The sequence below is a fragment of the Crocodylus siamensis genome, chromosome 9 (assembly GCF_052110815.1).
Source record: "Crocodylus siamensis isolate JL-2025a chromosome 9, ASM5211081v1, whole genome shotgun sequence".
In the NCBI taxonomy this organism is placed as follows: domain Eukaryota; kingdom Metazoa; phylum Chordata; order Crocodylia; family Crocodylidae; genus Crocodylus; species Crocodylus siamensis.
In genome coordinates this window covers 57,561,094-57,582,521 of record NC_143403.1, presented here as the reverse complement: position 1 = coordinate 57,582,521, position 21,428 = coordinate 57,561,094, and the positions used below count along the sequence as shown (strand labels likewise).

At 44.8% G+C, this 21,428-nt stretch overlaps 1 protein-coding gene across 2 annotated transcripts; it reads left to right on the top strand.

Moving 5' to 3' along the window:
* Positions 1-9,261: 9,261 nt before the first annotated feature.
* LOC149857660 (D-dopachrome decarboxylase-like) lies at positions 9,262-13,000 on the top strand. 2 transcript variants are annotated; one of them, XR_016444250.1, is made up of 4 exons: positions 9,262-9,467; positions 9,690-9,865; positions 10,235-10,368; positions 10,832-13,000. XR_016444250.1 is itself a non-coding variant. In XM_090063180.1 (3 exons), the coding sequence occupies exons 1-3, from the start codon at positions 9,360-9,362 to the stop codon at positions 10,902-10,904; spliced, it is 357 nt and encodes a 118-aa protein (XP_089919306.1). In that variant the 5' UTR covers positions 9,265-9,359; the 3' UTR covers positions 10,905-13,000. The 2 variants fall into 2 exon arrangements, 1 of the variants encoding a protein (XP_089919306.1); XM_090063180.1 differs by lacking the exon at positions 10,235-10,368 and having other exon boundaries at positions 9,265-9,467.
* Positions 13,001-21,428: the final 8,428 nt, after the last annotated feature.

Below are 21,428 nucleotides of genomic sequence, written 5' to 3'. Positions count from 1 at the left end.
ACTGCATCCTAATTATATAAAGCTTGAGTTAAGACTTTCTCCTTTCAGAGGTAAGCCAACCAAGCAAGATTAGAAATATGGTGTTGGGTTAGATCTTCAAAGTATGATATGCTGGGGGGTGGGGGGGGGGTGGATTTCCTTCTGAATTATCTGAATCCCTTTTTCTAATATGGAGTTATATTTGTTTTTATTTATATTTTCCCAATTAAAACATAATATACTGCTACCTGTGAAAGCTAACAGGTTGCCAAGTTTATTTTTTATAAATTCAACAGCAAGAGGAAGCACTAAATAGATATTGACACATCTAGGTATCTTTATGGTCATCTGCTGAGAGAAAGTAAGACCTACCAGTGATTTTTCAGAAGGATTAGAAGTGTGTAGAGAGATGCACTAAACAAGACTAGAAGATTGTTCTCTGCTTGTCTTTTTTATTGTAGATGTGTACGTCTGCATACTTGTTAATGCCGTGTTTCAATGGAATCTTGAATTATGCCTTGAGGCCTGGGGGCGTTTTGCCATTCACATGGTAGACTATTAAGAACAAAGGGGAACATATATAGTTAAAAGAGTGCTTGTACATTAGACCCATATTGAGCTTTTAAATCTTGACATCTGATTTGGTTGACATTCTGCCTCTTTCCCTTAACAGATCTTCTGATATGCCAAGTGATTGTCACATGCCTCTTTTGGCTTTGGAATTTAATTAAGAAGTTCTTTAATTTACAAGGAATTGGAAATAAATCTAAAACGGATTCCAGGAGTGTAACATGGGGGTGCAAACAGTACACATGCTCCAGCATTGCCTAAGGGGAGGGGTGCCAAAAGGACAGGGGTGGCAGGGAACCTCACCCCAAGACTACTGCCTGTCTTGTTGCTGTCTGCCTGGCTCTTCCTGCACTTTCTGACTGCAAGGAAACAGCCAGCTGGGCCATGCATGTCAAAGAGCACAAGATATTCTGGGAATTGTAGTTTCATAGAACGCAGTGGAGCTCACTGTTGCTAGGGTGAAGTGCCTTCTTCCCCATCCCCCATTCTTTCTGGCACCCCTCCCCAGGCAGCCCATGGGACCCATGTACCACTTCTCCACCCCACGTTATGCTACTGGGATCTTTGTTACATTTATTTCCATTTCCTTGAAAACTGGCCCCATTTTTTGCCACCAAAATCAGCATTTCTTTTGCCTTCTGGATATGGGTTTTGGCAGCAAAAAATGGGGTGAAAATTCTCCCCAGCAGAAGCAAATTCCATTGCCAGTCTAGAGAATTGTTATTCCGTGAACACCTTGCACTCCATGACACAGCCCAGCTGTGCTTCTGCTGTGTGACTACAAGCCAGAAGGCACGAGGGGAGGAGGATGGTGCAGAGTGAGAGATGATTGCCCCAGGTGCATTTTTCCATGCTGTGCTTCTGGTGAATTCTGGCTCTCATTTAAAATATATTCTGGAAAAAGATTACATCCTGTGTACGGAAGAGGTCAGAGTAGCCAATTTGACTCTTCCCTTAAAAGTCGTATCTAAACATTATAGCTTCTGGCTTAGTCTAGGGGCAGGAAGAGGAAAGAGAGGCTTCTCAGCTTCTCCATGAAGGAAGAAAGAAGCCTGAAAACCACATGATCTTCTGACCTTATTTCCAACTGCACATTCATTTCAGCAGGGATAAAGTTAGTGCATGTCCCTGTAACAGGGAAATAAAAAGGAAGCAGGTGCTATTTGCCTAGGTACTTAATTTAGATGGTGAGACTGATCTGAATATCTTATGGGGCAGAGGTGCACTTTCTATACTTTTACAGAGGGGGGTGAAAGGAGGATACGGTGTGCCTCATACCAGCACAGTGCCAGCTTCAGAAGAGAACCCTCACCTCCCCAGTTTTGCAAGAATAACTAGAAACTGTTGAGGGAGGGAGGTTTTCTGCTCCCATCAACCAAAAAGGCACCATGATAAAGCTTTTTATGTTTCAAACGTGGCTGATGAATCTCTCTTCATCCCTACCAGTGGACCTGATCTTTTTACCTCTTCTTTCCTTAGGGACCCAGTCTCCTTACCCATCAACCCCATACCTTTCTCCCCTAGGGTGCCAGCTTGTCTGCCCTGTCCCTTACCCCAAGGGCCCTGTTGCCCCATGGACCAGTACATGGAATATTTGCATTCTGCATCTGGAGGAAAGAAAGCAGAGAACTAAACCCTGCTCTGGCTTCAGCTGATTGGTAGCCCCACATTAACACTTTTGCTGAATCAGCCAACTGAAGTCAGGGGAGACATTTCTATATGATTTGCCCCACTCTCCCTGGGCCTCACACCATCCCCAGCAGGATGTGGCTGGAGCCCTACCTAGACTTGATCTCTTAGCCCTGCCACTCTGTCTCCATCTGTGCCAAGAGGAATGATATACCTTTGGAGATAAAAAGATGGAGGTGCTACATGGTGGGGGGGGGGGCGTTGAATACTAACTCCTCAGCTCTACCACCCTTTCTCTGTTCCCTGGATATCCAGTCTGCTCATGTTGTACACCAATAGGATGCTTTCCTGACTCCTCAAAGGAAGCAATGGTGTTATACAAATGTAATTAAGGTGCTGGCCAAGTCTGAAAAGTGACTAATAATAGTGTAGTGTGAGTCCATATTAATGATGTTTCACCGATTCCAGTTCATAACTCCTGTTTACAGGAAGGACACATATTTCTATCTGCAAACTTCAACTGGAGTTTGTGAATTAAGCAGGGTTATTTCCTCTTGCTATCACAGACAGACTTTGTCTTTTTCTAGCTCCATTTAATACAGATTAAATGTCTTTCCCCCTCTCCCCACACAGTTGGAAGTCTGTTCCAGCTCATTACCCTTCTGGCTGTGCAAAACATTTCTAGCCTAAATATATTCAGGGATGGTACCTACCATTAGCACTTGTGCCAACATTGTCTTTCTTAGCAGCAGTAAAGAGTTATAAAGCCAAATGATTCCCTTAATGAAACAAGTATAGCCCTATTAGTGATCCTTGGGATTACACTAACATACTGGATAACACAGTTTGGCCAGAAGAATCTTCACTACTGATCCTGGGGTGGGTGCGCTGGGCAGCAGTTATAAAACATCATCTTTTTCTGTAAACTTAGCATAATTGATCTGTAATTATGGAGACAAGATAAATGTGGGAGACAAAGGTACCCATTATATGGAGTCACTTTGCACAGTAGAGACATATTTCAAGCAGGCTGGCCTGATTTTAATAGTTTGTCATGAAATAATAGAAATCCATCACTGGACAATGACAGGCTTTTTTGAGAAAACATTCAACCTTGAATCAAGCTGTCCATCAATACCAGTCTATCAGGGTCACCTTTATCAACTTGAAAGCACAGGACTCCGATCTCAGGAGCTAACCTGCCCTTTTAAATATCTGCTATGGCAAAAAGCCACCATGCTGCCTTTTAACTTGTTGCAAAGGTTATTGTCCAGAGGAACCATTGTTATTCTTGCTGCTAAACCCAGCACTGTGACTGTAGCTCAGATGAGCCAGTGGAACTAGCTCCCTCTAACTTCCTTAGGAACTGAGGACCATCACCGTTTTTCAATCTGAACACCAGGCACATTTCTTTGACCTTACAATATGTATGGTAAATACAAATTAAAAACACACCCAGCCCCCCTCAAAAAAAAAAAAACATTTAGAAAGCCTTACAAAAATTCAGGGAATCTATTTCTCTCCTGGGAGAGATGAGAGAAAAACTAAATATGATAGATGCTGCATGTGCCACGGGGAGGAATTCAGGCACTATGTGAATGATCAAGGTGTAAGACCATATAGAGAATATAACTAGTTCATGGAGTAATCAAAGTCATGTAAATTTACAGCTTTCTTTCCCCTTCCCCTGACAGACTTGCTTTGCTGACAGCTTTGTTTCTTTTAGGCAGGCTTTCAGTAAGAGAGGTGAATGATCCAACAAAGCAGAGCAGATTTATTATCCATCCACTTCTAGGTGGGTTTGACCAGTTGTGATGGTTGTTTATGCACACTAATAGCAACTGCTGGAAAAGCAGCTAGAAAATATCTATTTCACTCTTACTCCATCCCAGATCAATCCATGAATTGATTTGGGATGGAATAAGAGTGAAACAGATATTTTCTAGAAGTAGAGGGATAATAAATCTCTGTCCCAAAGAGAGTGCTGGTACTGAAGGATGGAAATTTCACCTTTGTATAAAAGGCAACAGAAGCTGGGTCCAGATGTGCAGAAAGCTACTAGATCACACTTCCCCCTGCATTTACAGCTTTCTTCTCAACACAAGGCACACTGAAGTCAATCTGTCTTCTCACAGGTCTTACTGAGATTCTAGCTGGGGTCCCCCAGGATAACACTTAGCCAAACTGCTCTTTTCAAAGATCTGTGGGCCCCAATTTTTAAGATAAATGGTTGTCTGGGAGCCCTCAGTGCTTCCTGGGGCCCCCCTTACAAACAGGTTTTTCTTCCCCTCCTGTTTGCCCTATCTTCCACTCACTTTCCCATGCATACTATTTCTTTCTCTAAGCACAGCAGTTACATTTAAACCAGTAACTAATCATTCTTCACTTCGAAGATGCCCCTCTTAATGGTAACTACTCTGTCCTGTACAGTACTGGGCTATACCGGCTAGTTTGTCTATAAAAGATCGCTGTCATTTTGGAACTAAAAACCCTGCCTACTGGTATCCTTAACGTTTGCATCTAAGGCTTTTGCATCTACTTCAGACATTTGGTAATAAAGTGCTGTCTTTTGTGGAGTCACTCTCCTCTCTTCCTGCTAGCTCCTAGGTATCCTGCACTTTCTCCAGCATGAACACATTTTAGCACTGCTTTCTTCTGATCCTTGCCTTACCTGCTTTGGTTTGTTGGCAGAATCACTCTGGAAATTTTCTTTTCTCTAAAGATATGTGTGTTTTGGGGGTGGGAAGTCTCCCCAGGGAAGAATCTGTTTACCTTCTGGAGCCAGGTCATGAGGCAAGGTTTGCCAGGTAGTGAAAAATGCCCCTTAATTTGATCAATTTTAATTAGCCCGAATATTATTTTATCAGTACTAATGAGTTCCAAATGGGGGACTATAAGGATTATTGAGGAAGACTGATGATCTTCTTTTCCCTCTGTGAAATTATTGCCTTGTCAAGGTTACAGTTGCTTGTTCACATTTTACTATGCCTTGTAAGAAATGCCACACAAGCATTTGAGATTTGTATGAATAAAGTGCATATAGTTTTCTCTAAAGAAAGCAACCAGCTTGAGGCTCCAAGGAAAGAGAGAGAGAGAGAGAGAGAGATCAAAGATGCTTGTAGGTCAAAATTGTACTGAACAACATTGTTAAGCAAAACAATATTTAAGTTGATTTTTTTTCCCGAATGTTTCCACATATTTATGAATCTCTGTGAGGGTTATATAGCTTCATGTGGGTTGCTTCTTTGACAACTATGTCTTGGAGCCACAAGTAGCCAAGTGGTGAACACACATAAGCCTCATTTTATGAACATCTATTTTACTGTCTGCATGTACAAACTGCATACCCACAAACAGCCCGGGGGTGCACTGCAAACACTGCCTCATTTCTCCCTCTGGTGGTGTAATGGAGAACAACAAGCAGCAAGGCCAGGAGCTCTTGAGAAGATTATTTTTCCTCTTGGAGCAGCGATTCCTAACTGGTGCCATGAGATCCTTTAAGAGGTGTTGTGCAATACTAGCACTTTAGGTGTGCAAGCACTTACACGTGATTCACAAGCTAAACCCAAAGATTTCAAAAAGGAATCGATGGCATCAACAATATTCTGACCTGTCGTAGTCTTACTGAGATCTTTATAACAGAAGAATTGTTCTGATTATTTTCCATAGTCAAAAATCAAGTTAAAACTAAGAACTGGCATTTTCTGAGGGGTGCCTTGAGTCTAATGAGATTGCAAACCACTATCCTAGAGGGTAGTAAAGACTTTTAATTTAACTGAAACAAACTTGTGGGGAACTTGCAGCTCCATTCGTAACAAAGTGTAGGAACAAAAGTTGGTATCAGAATAAGGTATGAAATTCAATACATATGCTAGCAGATCCTGAGATATGGGTATTTGAGGTCCACAAATTATTCTCTTAAAATTCTGATAACAATATTCAGCTGCTTGGAGGATCACAACAGGTCTTGTGATCCCTGGTAGCTAGAAGTGCAACACTGTTGCAGTGAGTAGAGAACAGAGCAATCAACTGGCTCCCATTTTGCCATGACACTGCATGTGCCTGGAGATGTATCCTGTTTGTTCCTCGCTAGGCAGGTGGTGATTCCTCTCTTCACAGGACAGCCACTACCATCATCAAAGCTGGAGAATGCTAGGGAGGAACTGAATAAGACCTTGTAAGTTTTAAGATGTTTCTGCAGAAGAAGTCCTTCACTGTGGGGAGCATGATCACCCTGCTGGATTTGATATCTATTGTAGAGCTCTTGTCAGCAAGTACAGGAGCATGATGGGGGTACATACAGTTCTAGGAAAAAGAAAAGAAATAGTCTGCAATGTCTGAGGACTGTACAGTGGGCAGTTCTGCTCTCCTGGAGATGGGAATGAGTCCAACACAGCCGTACATCACTGAGAGGGAGAGCAGGCTCCAGTAGGTCAGAGACCTCATAAAAAGGATGAGTGCTACAAACCAGTCTAGGATGATGCTCACAACTGATACAGCCCCCAGTTCTGTGCCACTTTCCTCATATTCCCTGTATCATCCTTCATGCTATTCCTCCTCCTCATGTTTTTTCTATCTTTCCTGTGAAGAATCTGAATCCTAATGAAGAGTAAGTGAACCTCAACAGAACATTGGTGCTTGGGATTAAAATAAAAGCCCACCCTGAGAAGCAGGAGAGATCGGAGTGGGCTTTCTTCCTACAGGGAATTGTCTTCCTGCTCCCAGCCTGCTAAATACCACCCAGGAACTTCATCAGGTGACAGGTACACCACTTAAAGTGAAGGGTTTGTACCTCCTCTCAGCACTGGAGTACCAACCACAGAGCAGCCTGCACCTTTCTTCCAGATGTTTCAAGGGAGTACTGCCTCCCTCCAGAGGAAGTGTCATCCCGCAAGTCAAATTTTGACAGGGAAAGGACAACAACTGACTCTGTAATTCTGATTATGAATGGGCAAGACAGTTACATACCTTCTTACTGATCACGTGCTAATACGAGGGAGAACTACTATAACCACTGAACCAAACTTTCTGCCTATGTAACCCAATAAATCTGAATGTAATGGCATCTGACCCCAGCACTCTTTCCTTCCTAGACAGGGGGTCGGACTTGATGATCTGTTGAGGTCCCTTCCGCCCCTAGAGTAGAAAACTCTACTAAAGCCAGCTGAGTTAGACTGGCAGAGAAACTGGCTCATTACCTCCACATTGGCTTTTAGCAACCAGCTCAGATATCATTTTTGCAATAAGCATCATGTAAATGACAGGGAGGACACACACAACTCATTTAGATTTGTGCATATACCCAGGAACTGGAGTGTCTTATCCTTTTGATGCTCAACAAATTCTCTTCTCACTTGTGGCAGTTGCAAGTTAATGAAAGAGGGGATTCTGCTGCTCATGTATATTGGAAATTACCTCTCTGTAAGTTGCTGTAACAGGTTTTGCTGCTCTTGTGCTCACTCTCTCTTTCTCTCTCCCTCCCACTCTCCCTCCTGCCTGTAGGACCCAGTTCTGACTTGGAGGCTAGGCTCATAATAGGAGTGGTGCAAATGGATAGAGGAAGCTGTGGGAAATGATTTGAACTCTTCTGAGAAGCACAAGTGCCCAGGATTTGAACAGTGCCCAGACTGACCAACAACTGAAACAGCAAATACAATCTGTGCTGCTGTGGAAGGTGAGGAAATAGGAGAAACATGATGTTTGTTTCATCATCAGACTTTGCTGGGGGGGAGTTACATCCAATCCCAAATTTCTCCACCGCGTGTAGTAGCTCCATTGCCAAAGGGAAAGAACTTGAAAGAGAGCCACAGCATGGCATTTTAAAATTAGACTTGTTTTTGTCCTTTTATCACTGCTTTTTCTGAGCCTTGAAAGTGCTTCCCCACTCTTTCTCCCACCCTCAGAAGCAGACATTGCTATGCTCCTTATCTTTATTCCCAGTCCTTTACATAAGCCTTGTGCTGCCAGATGGCTTCTGTGCCCTTAGGTAATTTTGGAAGGAGTGAGTCATCATTCCCACCTCCACAAACACACCCAGGCCCTGGATTTCTCTTTGTAGAAGCTTTCTAATCTCTGGGGCCTTTTAGCTTCCTTAGCCTCATGTTTTTTTCTTATTTTGCTTGCTTACTCCTTACTTGCCAGAGCCACTCTTCTGGGCTGCCCAAGAGATATTCTTTCCTTTGGTATGCTTTCTGTTTTAACCTCCTACACCCTTCTTACTTAAGGTTTTATGCTAAAAATAATGATGCTATTACTCTTTGTGCGGTGCGGTAGACCTAAAGAACCAAACTTTTGGTGACTTCTGCAACATGGAATATCCAATCTTCTGTGCACGTCTTGTAAATACACTGCCTGATATACTTTTACTGTTGTAAACATGAAACATGAGCATTTACTAGAACTCATTCATGTGGCGCTAGCCACCCTCAGAGCCAGTCAGGCCTATCTAACGTGCTGAAAGATCATATACTTAGGCCTGTCACAAAATATGATAAGCCTCCCTTTATAAGGGTGGCCGCTGTGGACGCATCAACTAATTCTGGAGGACAGAAAGAGAAAACAGGAAGGGGAGTGAGATCACAGATTAATAACAGGATACCCAGAGGGGACACTGAGCACAACACACCAGCCAGTGCCCACTGCCACAAGATGCGCCGAGGGATCCTGTGGACACGGATTAGAGCCAGTCAGGCAGCTCTGGCATATGCTGTAGTGATATTAGTGCTTATTCTTCCTAGAAAACCCAGAGCAGGATTTGTGTGCCCTAGAGCTATTTAGCCTGTATCAGACATCTACTTCGCAGCCTCAACAGCTGCCAAAGTGCCTTGTTAGGAGGCTGTATAATGTAAGTCTGATTAAAAAACACAGCACCTTTTCTCGGTGATTCTTGCCCCCTTTGCTTCTAAGGACGTGGACCTGAAACACCGAGCTGCAAGCTATCCCTGCCACGAGTCCATCCCCAGGCCTCGGCTCCCTGCCCCCCCCAGGCCCGTGCCGGGCTGGGGCGGGGCGTGTGCGCGGCCGGGGGAGGAGGCGCGCGCGGGAGGGTGTGTCCGGCCGCGGCCAATCGCGAGCCCGCGGCCCCGGGCGGGGAAAGCCCCGGCGGCGGCGGCGGCGGCGGCTGCGGCCGCTTCCTGTCCTGCTCGTCCCCGCCGCGGCTCGGCGCCAGCCTCTCTCTCCCGATGCCTTTCCTGGACCTGGAGACAAGCCTCCCGGCCGCGCAGCTGGCCGCGGACCTGGGGCAGAAGCTGTGCGCCGCCGCCGCCTCCATCCTGGGCAAGCCCGTGGATGTGAGTCACAGCAGAGCCCCAGGCGGGGTGGGGGTGGGGGGCGTTGTTGGGCAGGTGCCAGGGGGCCCTGATGCCTCTGCCCCCGGACGAGCGAGACGGGACGGGGGTGCTGCCTAGAAGGGGAGTGTGCCCTGCCTGCCCAGGGCACGGATTCCTCCTCTGAGCCCAGGCCCACCGGCCCTGCTCCCTTCCCTCCCTGGTGACTGTTTCCCTGCATGGCAGAGGGTCAACGTCACGGTGAAGAGCGGCTTGCCCATGGTGATTGGGGGCTCTGCCGCGCCCTGCGCACAGCTGCTGGTCTCCTCCATCGCGGTGGTGGGCTCCGCTGAGCAGAACCGAGGGCACAGCGCCAAGTTCTTCGAGGTCCTCACCAAGGAGCTGGGGCTCAGCCCGGACAGGTGAGCGCAGTGGAGGGACGTGGGCCCAGCGGGGCCAGGGCAGTGCTCCAGGGAGAGCCGGCTCGGTGCTGTGGAGCGTCACAGTCCAAGGTCTGTGTTTGAGCAAAAATAGGAGAAGTTGGCCAGAGGCTTTGAGGGCCTTATTCTGCTGGCTTGCCCCAAAGCAGTCACTTCTTGCAGTCCCTTCCCATTAGAGCACAGTATCTTCCTTGTTCCCCCTGTGGCTGTCTAGGGCTGCCCCAAATCTGGGGACTTAAGGGTGAAATCCTTGGTTAAAATAGAGGGGCACCAATAGCAAGGGTTGCCTTTAAATTGATGGGACTTAAAAGATGGCCTTGCTGCTCCTGAGGTAGGGTCTTGGCATTACAGATAGAGCTGTGTTGGTGTGACTCCAGAAGAGGAGCTGTGACAGTTGAATGGCTTTCTTCTTATGGCTGGATGAATAGGATTCTCCTATTCTGGTTGCTAACTGATTACTAAGGAAGGATGCCCTAGTGGTGAAGGTATGTGGCTGGGAGACCTGGCTTTAAGTTCATGCTTTTCAACAGACTGTGCGTCACCATGGGCAAGTCACTCAGACTGTATGCCAGAGTTCCTCCTCTGTGAAATGGGCACAGGGAAATGTTATTTCTCTCACCAGGGTGGTGTGAGGATGACATATATTGAAGATGGTGAGGCACTTGAATGCTATAGTAATGAGAATTTACAAAGTTCTGGGGATAAGTGGATGGTTGAACAAGTTTGGCTATCTACTAGTGGTGACAAGACTTTAGAATCCATGCAGACGTGCTCCCATAAAGCATCCAGCTCCTGATCCTTTTCAACTCCACCCTTTAATTATAAACTACTGAGAGCTGTGTTTAGTGATGTGTTTCTGGCTTGCTGAGAACTTGCTGGAGATAACTTTCCATTTTATAATCACTTTTTTCCTTTTCTCTTGTATTCTCTCTTTTTCCTCCCACAAAGGATTCTTATCCGTTTTTATCCACTGGAACCATGGCAGATCGGCAAGAATGGAACTGTGATGACTTTCTTGTGATCCTTCTAGACACCTATAAACATCCTCTGGGGGATGCAATTCAAGGATGACCAGCTCCACCTGCTTGTTTCAAATTATGATTTGTACCCATCCTCACTGTCACTCATGTGATTTGCTGCTGTTTTTATCTTCTGTGCGCACACAGCTCAAAGTTGCATTATCAGCCAAACTGGTTTGACTGTAACAGCTGAGGGCCTTTGTTTCACATGCATCCAGTTATCAATGGTTTGAGCTTTGTCTGAAATCATTGTATAGTTTCTGGCTGAAAGTCCTAACTTTGATATCAGAAAGCCTGCTCACTTGGAACCAGTTAAACAGAATTTGTAGACATGTCCTTTAACAACAAGCAGTTCTTGTTTGTTTCTGTTATATGATTTACTTTACAGATAGTGGCAAAGATTCTCTAGCTATGTTCATCTTGCAGGCTGATGTGCAAGAAAGAACAAACTTTACCTCTCCACTTTGCTTCCATGCTTATAATATACTTTCTCTGTTCTGATGATCCGTGGGCCATTAGTGTGAAAACTACTGCCTTAATTTCTCCACCAGTTTGTCTCCTGACTGGGAACATAGTTCTGCAGGCTGTCCTACTCCCAAAGTCCCTAAATGCTGTTTGGCACTGGATCATGGTCTAACACACAGTATTTGGTTCTTTCTGCTGTGGCAGAGGATGAGGCAAAGGAGAACTAGAGCTTTCATTTCTAGCTTCCATTCTCACTCCATGACCTTTTCAGAAAAGAGAAGATTATTGTGGAAGACATGCCTCTAAAATGGTGTGGAATGGTGTGTGGGGCTCCTCTCAAAACTCTGCCTTAAGCTCTGCTGTACTTCACCCGCAGAGATGGTTGTTCCCATGAAAATTCACTGTAGTTCTGTACCTTAACATCAGTTCATACACATGTTCATAGGTGGGGGAGAAAGATGTGTGCAAGGTATGGAATTACTTATGGCAGAATCAGAACATGCCACAGGACATGGTGCTCAGGAAAATGTTTGTTCATTCTGCAAATGATTAGTTTCAGTCTCTGTCAGCTGTCTCTTAGTCCAAAATACTTCTTGTAAACCTTGTCACAGGATGCATGAGAACACATCCTCTGCTGCTGCTCTGTGGCTAATATCTTCAGTGTGTGACATTACCCAGGGAGGAGATGATGAATTTGCACATAACTGGGCACATCTATTCTAGATGCTAACTATGCAGTAGCTGAATAATACTGCACAGTAGCACATCACAGCACTAACAGTGCTAATATGCTACTGCGCAATATTATTAGGCTACTATGCAGTAGTGTCACTTAAAAGACGTTTGTTGGTGCTGCTGCACAGTATCTCCAGTTATTGTTCGTTTATTTGTTACTTGCTTATACAAGTACTAGATAAATGCACAGTAACCACTGCACAGTAGCATCTCACATAGACGTGCCCACTAATTACTTGCAGTCCCGATGTTTTTCTCCTTAAGGCCAGGGCTCTACTGCTTTTACCCTAATGTCCAGTTCTCCAAATAGGGAGAAATGCTCTCTGGGACCATTCAGTTGATCACTTAACTGGATCATACATGATATATTAAAGCTGAAAAAGCCTAATTTTCATGTGCAGTATTTCCTGACTTTTGCATTTCACTCAACTGGGATAATACAAATGGACATCTTAAATTAACTTCCACTTATAGTCACTTTCAAAGGTCTCAGTCCTGCAAACTCTTAGGCATGTGAGCTGTTGCACTGAAATCAGTGAAGCTGCTGAGGGACATAAGTAGTAAGTGGTTGCAGGATCAGTCTTAGTCATTCTCTTAGCATCATTCACAGTCTTAGCATTTTTGCCAACACTGAGTTACATATAAAACAGAAACTAAGTTGTTCATCACTCATAGAATCCTTTTTAATTGTATGCACAATCCAGAATCTGGATGTGAAGACAGCTAAAAGCATCCCCTTTCATGTACTGAAAAATTGAATTTGGTTTTACTTGTTAATATTTAAAAGTGCAAAAAAACTCTCTTCCATTGTTTCAAAACCCCTGTGCTCTAAATAAAATAGCAAATGCAGGTTTAATAGGTCTGGGGCTTATCTGATCAATAAAATGTTTCAAGGAAAGTTGTTAGTGAATTAAGTAAGTTAAAACAATGTTCTTGTTTCCTCGCTGTCATTCTCTTTCAGAACTTTCCAACTTTAGGAGACATGAGTGTCTAAGTCTATATAGTTCCTCAGGAGGGCTCTTCAATTAAATTTAAAACTTGCATACTCCAATAATTCTGTGGTACTGCACATGATAGCTATAACCTTCCCAGTTGCTATGGAGGGGGACAGCCCTGTCCATGCCTTATGAGGGATGAACAAATTGTAACAAGCTGAGGAAAAAAAACTTACTGACCCTCAGTTTTGATTATGGTTTGCAAAGCAGTCTCTAGGAGCTGCCCTGCTTCATGGGGGGACAAATGGGGATGCATGACAACAGCCCTGAATTTTCTAAGGGTCATTCCTGTTTTTCTGTCATATCACAGGTCAGTTGCTGGGCCCTATTGGCTTCTCACTGCTATTCATCTTTAGACACTTTCTCTTTCCCTACTGATTTTGTAGCTCCCCATTTGTAGCTTTGTGTCTGCAGCATTGTACATTCATGACAAAACATGCCATAGTTAAGCAAAATCAGAGTGGAAGACCTGGGTCAAGGAACTTGCTGAGACCAAGCTTTCTAATTTATGGACTTTGCATATTTTGTAAGAGGGTAGTTAGAAAATTCATCTGAAGTGTGTGAGCATTGGGGGTGGATTGTTTTTTCCTCTTGACCTGAGCACATGTACCATTTATTTGACTTTGGGAAGAGGTAGGGAGGTCACAGTTGATAACTATTAAATCACTGTCCGCTCCTGCTTTGTAAATAACTAGGGCTGAATATACTCTGTGTTCATGTTAGTGTAAGAAAATGGCCACTATCTTCTTTAGAGAAGGATACTGTCATTTGTTTTTTAGTACTTGAGAAGAACACTCACAGGAAAGTCAAACTGAAATTACAGCACCCTGTTGCAGCATATAGAAAAACCAAGGGAAGCTGCACAAGGTTCTTTGGGTAAACCCAATATCTTTTATTAGACCAACTCAAATAGTTAGTCTAATAAAAAACAGTTGGTCTAATAAAAGATAACAGATTTACCCGAAAAACCTTGTCTGTCTATTGTGACTGGGGCAAGCTTTCATGCCCGGTGCAAGTACCAGTCTGCCCCCTGTCTACAGGTCAGCAACCTGCCTCACTTGTCTGCCTTGCCTTGATGTAATAATATTGATGTGAGAATTAGGCAGGAGGCTGTCCATTATACACCCTGACATTGGGGGGGCTATCCACAACTCCATTCCACCCCTACACCACTGCCCGAGCCTCACAGATAGCATCTCAGGCAGCCAACTCAACTACCCCTTTGCCCATTAGCTGTGGCCCCTTCCCTGGGACCTTCGGCTTCCCTTTAAGCCGTGACCCCATCTCAGGCCAGTTGGGACCCTGTGCTTCTTTGCTTTATATGGGCATCCCTCACATTGGGCCTCTGGCCCTTTTTACTCCCTATCTGGGTCCTGGCCCCACCACGCTGGTAACTAGCCTGGCATTTTTCTGGGGTTCCTACACCACTGGGAGCCCCACCAGACCACCCACTCCCGGCAGGGTGCATTTTTAGGTCATACCCAGGACCAGAGCCTCCTGCTCCTATCTGCAAGATGTTCCCATGCAGCTGCTCAGCTAAGTGATGTTTCTTGCCTGCCCCGCAGCAGGCTGCTCTTGTTTATACAGGCTGCCCCGAGTGCTAAAATGGCCGCCAAAATCAAACACCTGCAGGCACCACCAAGTGCCCTGCCACACCTCTGTCCTTCAACCAACGGGGCTACAACCTACGCTCCTGAAACAAGGAACTTGGAAACATTTTCTTTTTTCCTGTAACATTTCTAAAGATTTGTTACTCTAGAAACAGCAAATGTCCCAGGTAGGCCTACACCTGAAAAGGAATTATTTTGACTGCTTCTCCCAAATACCACCTCCAATTTGTTCAGCTGGCCTTAGAGAGTGGCTGCCTAGCATTCGATCCTCCCTACTTGTCAGCAACAGGAGATTTTTTTTTACAGTTCCTAAATGCTCAGATCTTGAAGGATCAGCTACTGACTGAGCTGAGCCAATGTTTCTAAATGTCCTGTGATTTCTATTTATTTTTCAAGATCTCAGGACAGATATGTTTGCAAATCCAAATGCACCCACCTTTACTAAACTGTGTTAGATGGGTGATGGTGTAATATGTATAGAATACAGAAGACTTCCTTTTATTCTAAGTCTTTGGGACAAGGACTGTTCCTCCTATATATTTACACAGCAACCAACACAATGAGAGCTGATCAAGCTTAAGGACACCACTAGAATACAAATATGAAATAATAATGATTCTTTTTGAAGTTATGCTGCCAGAAGTGTAGAGAATCTGCTGTAATATTTATGCATACCCACACAGTTCTTCAGTTATATAGAGCGTATGTACTGGGCTTATCTTTCCTCCTAAGTCTGAAGTTAAAGCTTATTTTTAAGTAATGTGTACAATGGAGATCAAGGCTATTTCTCCTTATACCACTTAGGTTGAGAGAGATGGCTGTAGCACAAGTGGTGTGGCTGCAGGGTGATTAAAGGCTCTTTAGATTTAATCAGGTACAACACTTACAAAATCTTCCTTCATAAAATTCCTGCTAGCTTGAGTTGAACCACCCTTGCTATTTCTCCTGCATCCAAAACTCAACCTAACCCTGAGGGGTTTCTGTAGCACAGTCTCCTGTGTAGATCCCCCTCCCCCATCTTCTCTGTCACAGACCACACATGACTGAGACAATATTTCAGCCTCTGTGCTGTCTCTAGAGTCTGCTGCTAGTTGCTAACACGGATACCAGTTATAACAACTTGCTACTGATTACTCCATGAGGAATGAGAGCATCATCTTATTTGACATACTTCAGGAAATAACTATCAGCTATGTTCACCTTCTAATCACCCTTTAGATTATTTTATCATAAAAGAATCACTTACTTTAGGTTTATTGAATATATTTAATAACCAGCAACAAAAATGGCACTGAGGGAAGGTCTTTTTTGAAAGAGGTCAAAATCAAGACCAAAACATGACTAAAGCTTTGATCTGTATGTTTCAGATGCCATTAGGCACTTGACTAGGGCGAGCTCTCGTGTAATGCACACGTTACAATATGCCTTCTAGTGGTCATCCAAATACCTTGGTAACTTGCTTACTTCAAAGTGATTTTAAAATCTTGACTGAAGTAAAAGGAAGGCACTCTGGCTTATTACAAGACATTCTTCACATAGTGATATAAAACTACACAGTACTATGTGCACACAGAATAAGAGCTCATCATCACTGCATTCTTAGTCTGAGGCATAATGGTGTCCCTGACCTCTCTCATTCCCACACAAAAATCTTTGTTCTGAGAGTGCTTTAAACTCAAACTGGCCTGTCAGAAGACATGGGTTTGAGACTCCAGTGCTGCTGATGCATTAGCTGGTAATGCAGTGAGGATGCAGATACAGGCTGCAGCATGAATTAGCACACCGTGTCTGCTGCTAATTGAATCACACTGTTCAGGTAATCAAATCCTCGTATAGTTCAGTCCTGTTTTCTGGTGACTACTTTTTCTCAAGCGAGGCAGCCTCTAGTGGAGTAACCTGAATGCAGTAACTTACTTTTCAGTGGTAATACCTATTGCTTGCCTGTAGGGGGAAATAGGTGGCTGTATGCAAGAAAGCCTGAAATGTTTTCCTATACATTTGATTTTAATGTTGTTTATTTTTTACATTGGAAATTGGAGTCTCATCTACATTGGAAGACTTGTGGTGACAGGGGAACTAGCACAATGCCATCATAAGACCTAAAAGATGGTGAAAACTGAGCAATTTGGAGAGAAGGATTTTTTAGTGAAACCATTAAAATCTTACTTTTGCTAATACATCAATTTAGAAAATAAACATTTTTGCTAAAAATTCAACCACTCTTTGAAATAAGGTGTGAATACATACAATAAACAGTGGCATAATATTTCTGGGGAAAAAGTACAGCTTCTTTGTGAAGGTCAAGGATTGAGAAAGAGGGAAGGTGAGAAGGATAAGGAGGAAAGACGATAAAGTTTGGCGTTTGAGAGACTGGTTTCAGATGAAGTTGGACCTTTATGAAGAGTTCAGAAAAGACTAGGCAGAGGAGAGAGTGCTGAGGTAGAGCACTGCAGTAAGGCTGTAGCTGAAGCCAGGAGGAACAAAGTCACAGAGATGGACCATGGAGAGGAGCTAGGTAACAAGGCTAGGTATGGGAGCTTGATGGACCCTGTTAGGAAAAGAAAGGAGAAGCCCTGATGCCAGGACACCCAACGAGACATGGTGACAGCCTGATGCCAAGGCAATACCCTGGACCAGGTGGCATGTCCTGGTGCCCCAACACCCTGTGCACAGGCGCATCTTGAGCCCACGAGGCTGCATCAGTCCAGGTGGAGCATTTGTATGCTATTGGAAATCTGATTCTATCTACATTGGAAGATTTGTGGTGACACAGGAACTAGCACAAGACCATCATAAGAGCTAAAAGATGGTGAAAACGGCTGATGTTTTTGTGAACACCTCTTTCACTTAGAAAATAAACTTTTTTTGCTAAAAATTCAATAACTCTGAAATGATGTGTGGCTGAATACTATAACTCAGGGATGGGCAAAATGTAGCTTGGGGGCTGGATGCGGCCTGCCAGGCCATTCTATCCGGCCTGCGTGGTCCCTAAAAAATTTAGAAAATTAATATTTATCTGCCCTGGTCTGCCTGTCATGTGGTCCTCGATGGCTTGCCAAAATTCAGTAAGTGGCCCTCTGCCCAAAATAATTGCCCGCCTGCACTATAACTAGTGTCAGGTATCCAGGTTGTAGCCATATGGGTTTAGAGGCCAAAGGAATCAGGACAAGTGGTCCAGGTGATATCTTTCATTAGACCAACTAGATTTTTGCAAAGAATTTGTTTTGTTTTTTGCAAAAATCTAGCGGATCTATAAAAGATTATATCCTCTACCACAAGTCCAGATACTATACACAGTGCCGTGGAAAAAAAAGTGGTGTGAGAGGCTGGCTGAGCCCAACCCCTGATGGCATCTGGGTGCTGTGATGACAGTGGCACCTCTGACACCCTCATGCACATCCCAGTGCCAGGAAGGCGCACGGGCAAGGGGCTGCAGCTGCTTGCTCGCTGCCTGCTGGGGGAGGGCAGGGGAGCCTAGGCGAGGCGCCCAAGCAGAGTACGAGGCCATTCTCCACCTACCACCACCCTGGGTCCTCCCCCTCAACCTCAAGGCCCTTCCCCTCCCGGAAGTCCCGCCTCCTGGAGCAGAGCTCAGCATCCGGCCTCTGCATTGGCTGGTTGTGGAGCCGCGGTTGAGCCAATGAGAGCGGGCATTGTTGGCGTGCCGGGCTCTAGAGACCCGGGAGCAGGTTGCCGTGGAGACCGCAGGTGAGGTGTATCCCCTCGGCGTGGGCGGCCCCCCCACCCCCCGGCCAGAGCTGGGCCGGAACCTGGGGGGCGGCAGTACGGAGCGGGGCGGCCCCGAGGACTGCAAAAAGGACCAGGGAGTGGGAGGGGCCGGGGTCAGCATCAGGCCTCGCTCTGCTGCCCCGGGCTCCGCGTGCCAGGGGCAGAGCCGGTCCCGGGATGCAGGAACTTCCCTCCTGCTGCTGGGTGCTGGGCGGCCCGGCCTGCGACTCTGTCCTCTCCCCCACCCCCCCGCTGTGCTTGACCTCCCTTCCGACGAGGGGCCTGTGCCAGCTTCTCCCCAAAACCCTCTGCCAGCAGCATCCTCGTGGTGGCCGAGGAGGTGCTTTCCCACTGAAACGTGGCGAAAACGCGTTCTCTCCCATGCACGTTTGCTGGTCGGTGCTACACCTGCACGCCGTAAGCCGACCCTGTTCTCAGCCCCGGACCATGAAGTGCCATGTGAGATGTGCTGGAGCACAAAAGAGTGAGCAAGCAAGTAAACTGGATGCTCCAGCAAGCAGTTGCTTAAACTCTATTTATATTTACAATATGGTTTTGACATGCAGAGGTATAAAGGATTTTATAGTAGAGTAGGCATCTACTCTGAACTTATTAAGAAATGCTTGGATGCTTATCTTGCTGAGGTCCTTTGACCCTAGCTGACTTCCTGCCCCTGGGGTGGGGGACAGAACTTCATGATCTTCAAGATACCTTCCAGCCCTAAAGTCTGTGAAATCTATAGATGATTTTTCTAGGGTTGGAAGGGACCTTAATAGATCATTGAGTCCAACCCGCTGCCCTGGGCAGGAAAGAGCACTGGGGTTAGATGACCCCAGCTAGGTGCTTGTCCAGTCTAGGATTGGTCTCCACTGTGAGGATATGTCTAAGTATATGGTCTGAGGATGCCTGAGGCTTTGCCGATACCCACAAGTTATAGTGCTCTGTCTAAACTAGTATAACTCATTTGCTGGTTTAGTTAGTGTTACCATTCTCCTAACATGGATATGGTTATATTGGCATGAATAGTTTTAAACTGGGATGGTGTGTTCCTATAGGGAAGTATACTACTGTAGTTGTGCCCAGGCTCAAGCACCTTGCTTAAAAACAGTCTCACCCCCAGCTGATGTACTGTCACAAATATTGAATGAAAATTAGGTGTCACACCTGCACAGAGCAGCCAGTATCTATAAGTGAACCTGGTTTGCTGTTCTCAACCTGGAACATGAAACTCCGTGTGAAATGTATCTGGACAAACAGGTACTAGTATTTTAAAAAGGATGTGGAACGGGTAGAGAAGGGCCAGAGGTGGGCAGTAAAAATGATAAAGGTTTGGAAGGCAAACCATAAGAGGAGAGGCTGAAGGACAAGGCGTGTTCAGCTTGCAGAAAAGATGACTAAGAGAGGACATGATTGCTGTCCATGCATATCTGTAGGGCTGCTACAAAAAAGATTGAGAACACCTTTCTTTCTTTTGCTGAGAAGATCAGGACAAGGACCAGTTGCTTGAAGTTGTAGTAGAATTGGTTTAGATCGGGTATCGGGAAAAATTGTTCACTGTTAGGACAGGGAGGGTTTAGAATAGACTGCTTAGGGAAGTTGTGGGGAACCGTTACCATACAACGTTTTCAGGAACAGGTTGGATGGACATTGGTCAGAGATGATCTAGAAGTACCTATGCCTGTGCTATGGGTATTTCCAATGTTCCATGTGGGGCTGGGAAGGATTTCCCCCCCCCCATTGCTACCTATGTCAGGGTCTTGAGGGGTTTTTTTTGCCTTCCTTAGAACCATTGGGGTTGACTGCAGCCAAGGCTGGGGAGCCTGAGTGGGGTGTACCAGTGCTCCTACTGGGACTAAACTCCAGAGTTTCCTTGGTAGAGGTAGAGGATCTCGCCCTTCTGGTCAGGGTCAGACCAGTTGCCACATTTGGGGCCTGGATGGATTTCTGCTTCCTGGTCAGATTGGTACAGACTGGGGGGGGTTTTGCCTTCCTCCGTAAGGGGGGGTAAGTGTAGTTTAATCCTTGAATCAGTAGAACAAAGACTGCAGTTGGCTCCCTGCTTTTTGGCAGTATAGGGTGCTATGCCTGGTAGATGGGTGGCAGGGTTGATTATGTAGTTTGGTAATAGATTAGACAAGGAACTGTGTGAAATGGTTTGCAGTTAAATTAAAACTGCTGCCAACTGTAACTTTTTCTTTAGAGAAATGGAGGGTGTCTAGTGAATTATCAGCCAAGCTAAGGAGTTACCTTTAGCAAGTCTCGGTGGTCTTGATTGAGCCAGGTGTTTAAGCAGGTACTTAAATTGAAGTGTATGAATAAATAAGCATAAATACACACCCAGCTTTAACTAATGTTACAGAGGATTTGAATTGAGGCCATTGATTGGTTAAATATTTTTTTAAGAGTTGGTGAGCATATGCAACTTTTGTTAATTTAAGTTGGAGTTGTGGGTATTTAGTATTTCTGGAACTCAGAAACACAGAAACTAAAAGTCTGTTTCCAACATCTATAAAATTGAATGTGTATCTACCTTCCTTGCAAGGGTTTGAGGCTTATTAACACTTACAAAATAATCTGGAAAGCAAAATGTTTCATTTTTTTGAAACTGTCTCTCTAATTTGGATGCAAGTGACAGGCTTTGTTTGGAGGAAGAATTCATGAATGAACAAGAACATTTCAGAATGCAGTAATTTCAGAATGAGAATGAAATTAAAGTAAAAATGTGCCCTTTTTTTACCTGTGAAAGCACTCATCAGTTATGTCTGAATTAATTCAGTTTATAGTTCATGACTCCCACTGCTTCCTGCTATGGTTAATTCTGGAGGTACCTTTTACTATTAATATGGTCTATAATGTAAAAGACTGTATTTAGCCTGCCTTGCACGTGTCATTTTTTGAATGTCAGTTGATGGGAAGTATTTGTCTCATAGCAATAAAGTTTTAAAAAAGTATACAAAAGGCTTTAAGATTCTTTTGTCTATACTTGCATCAT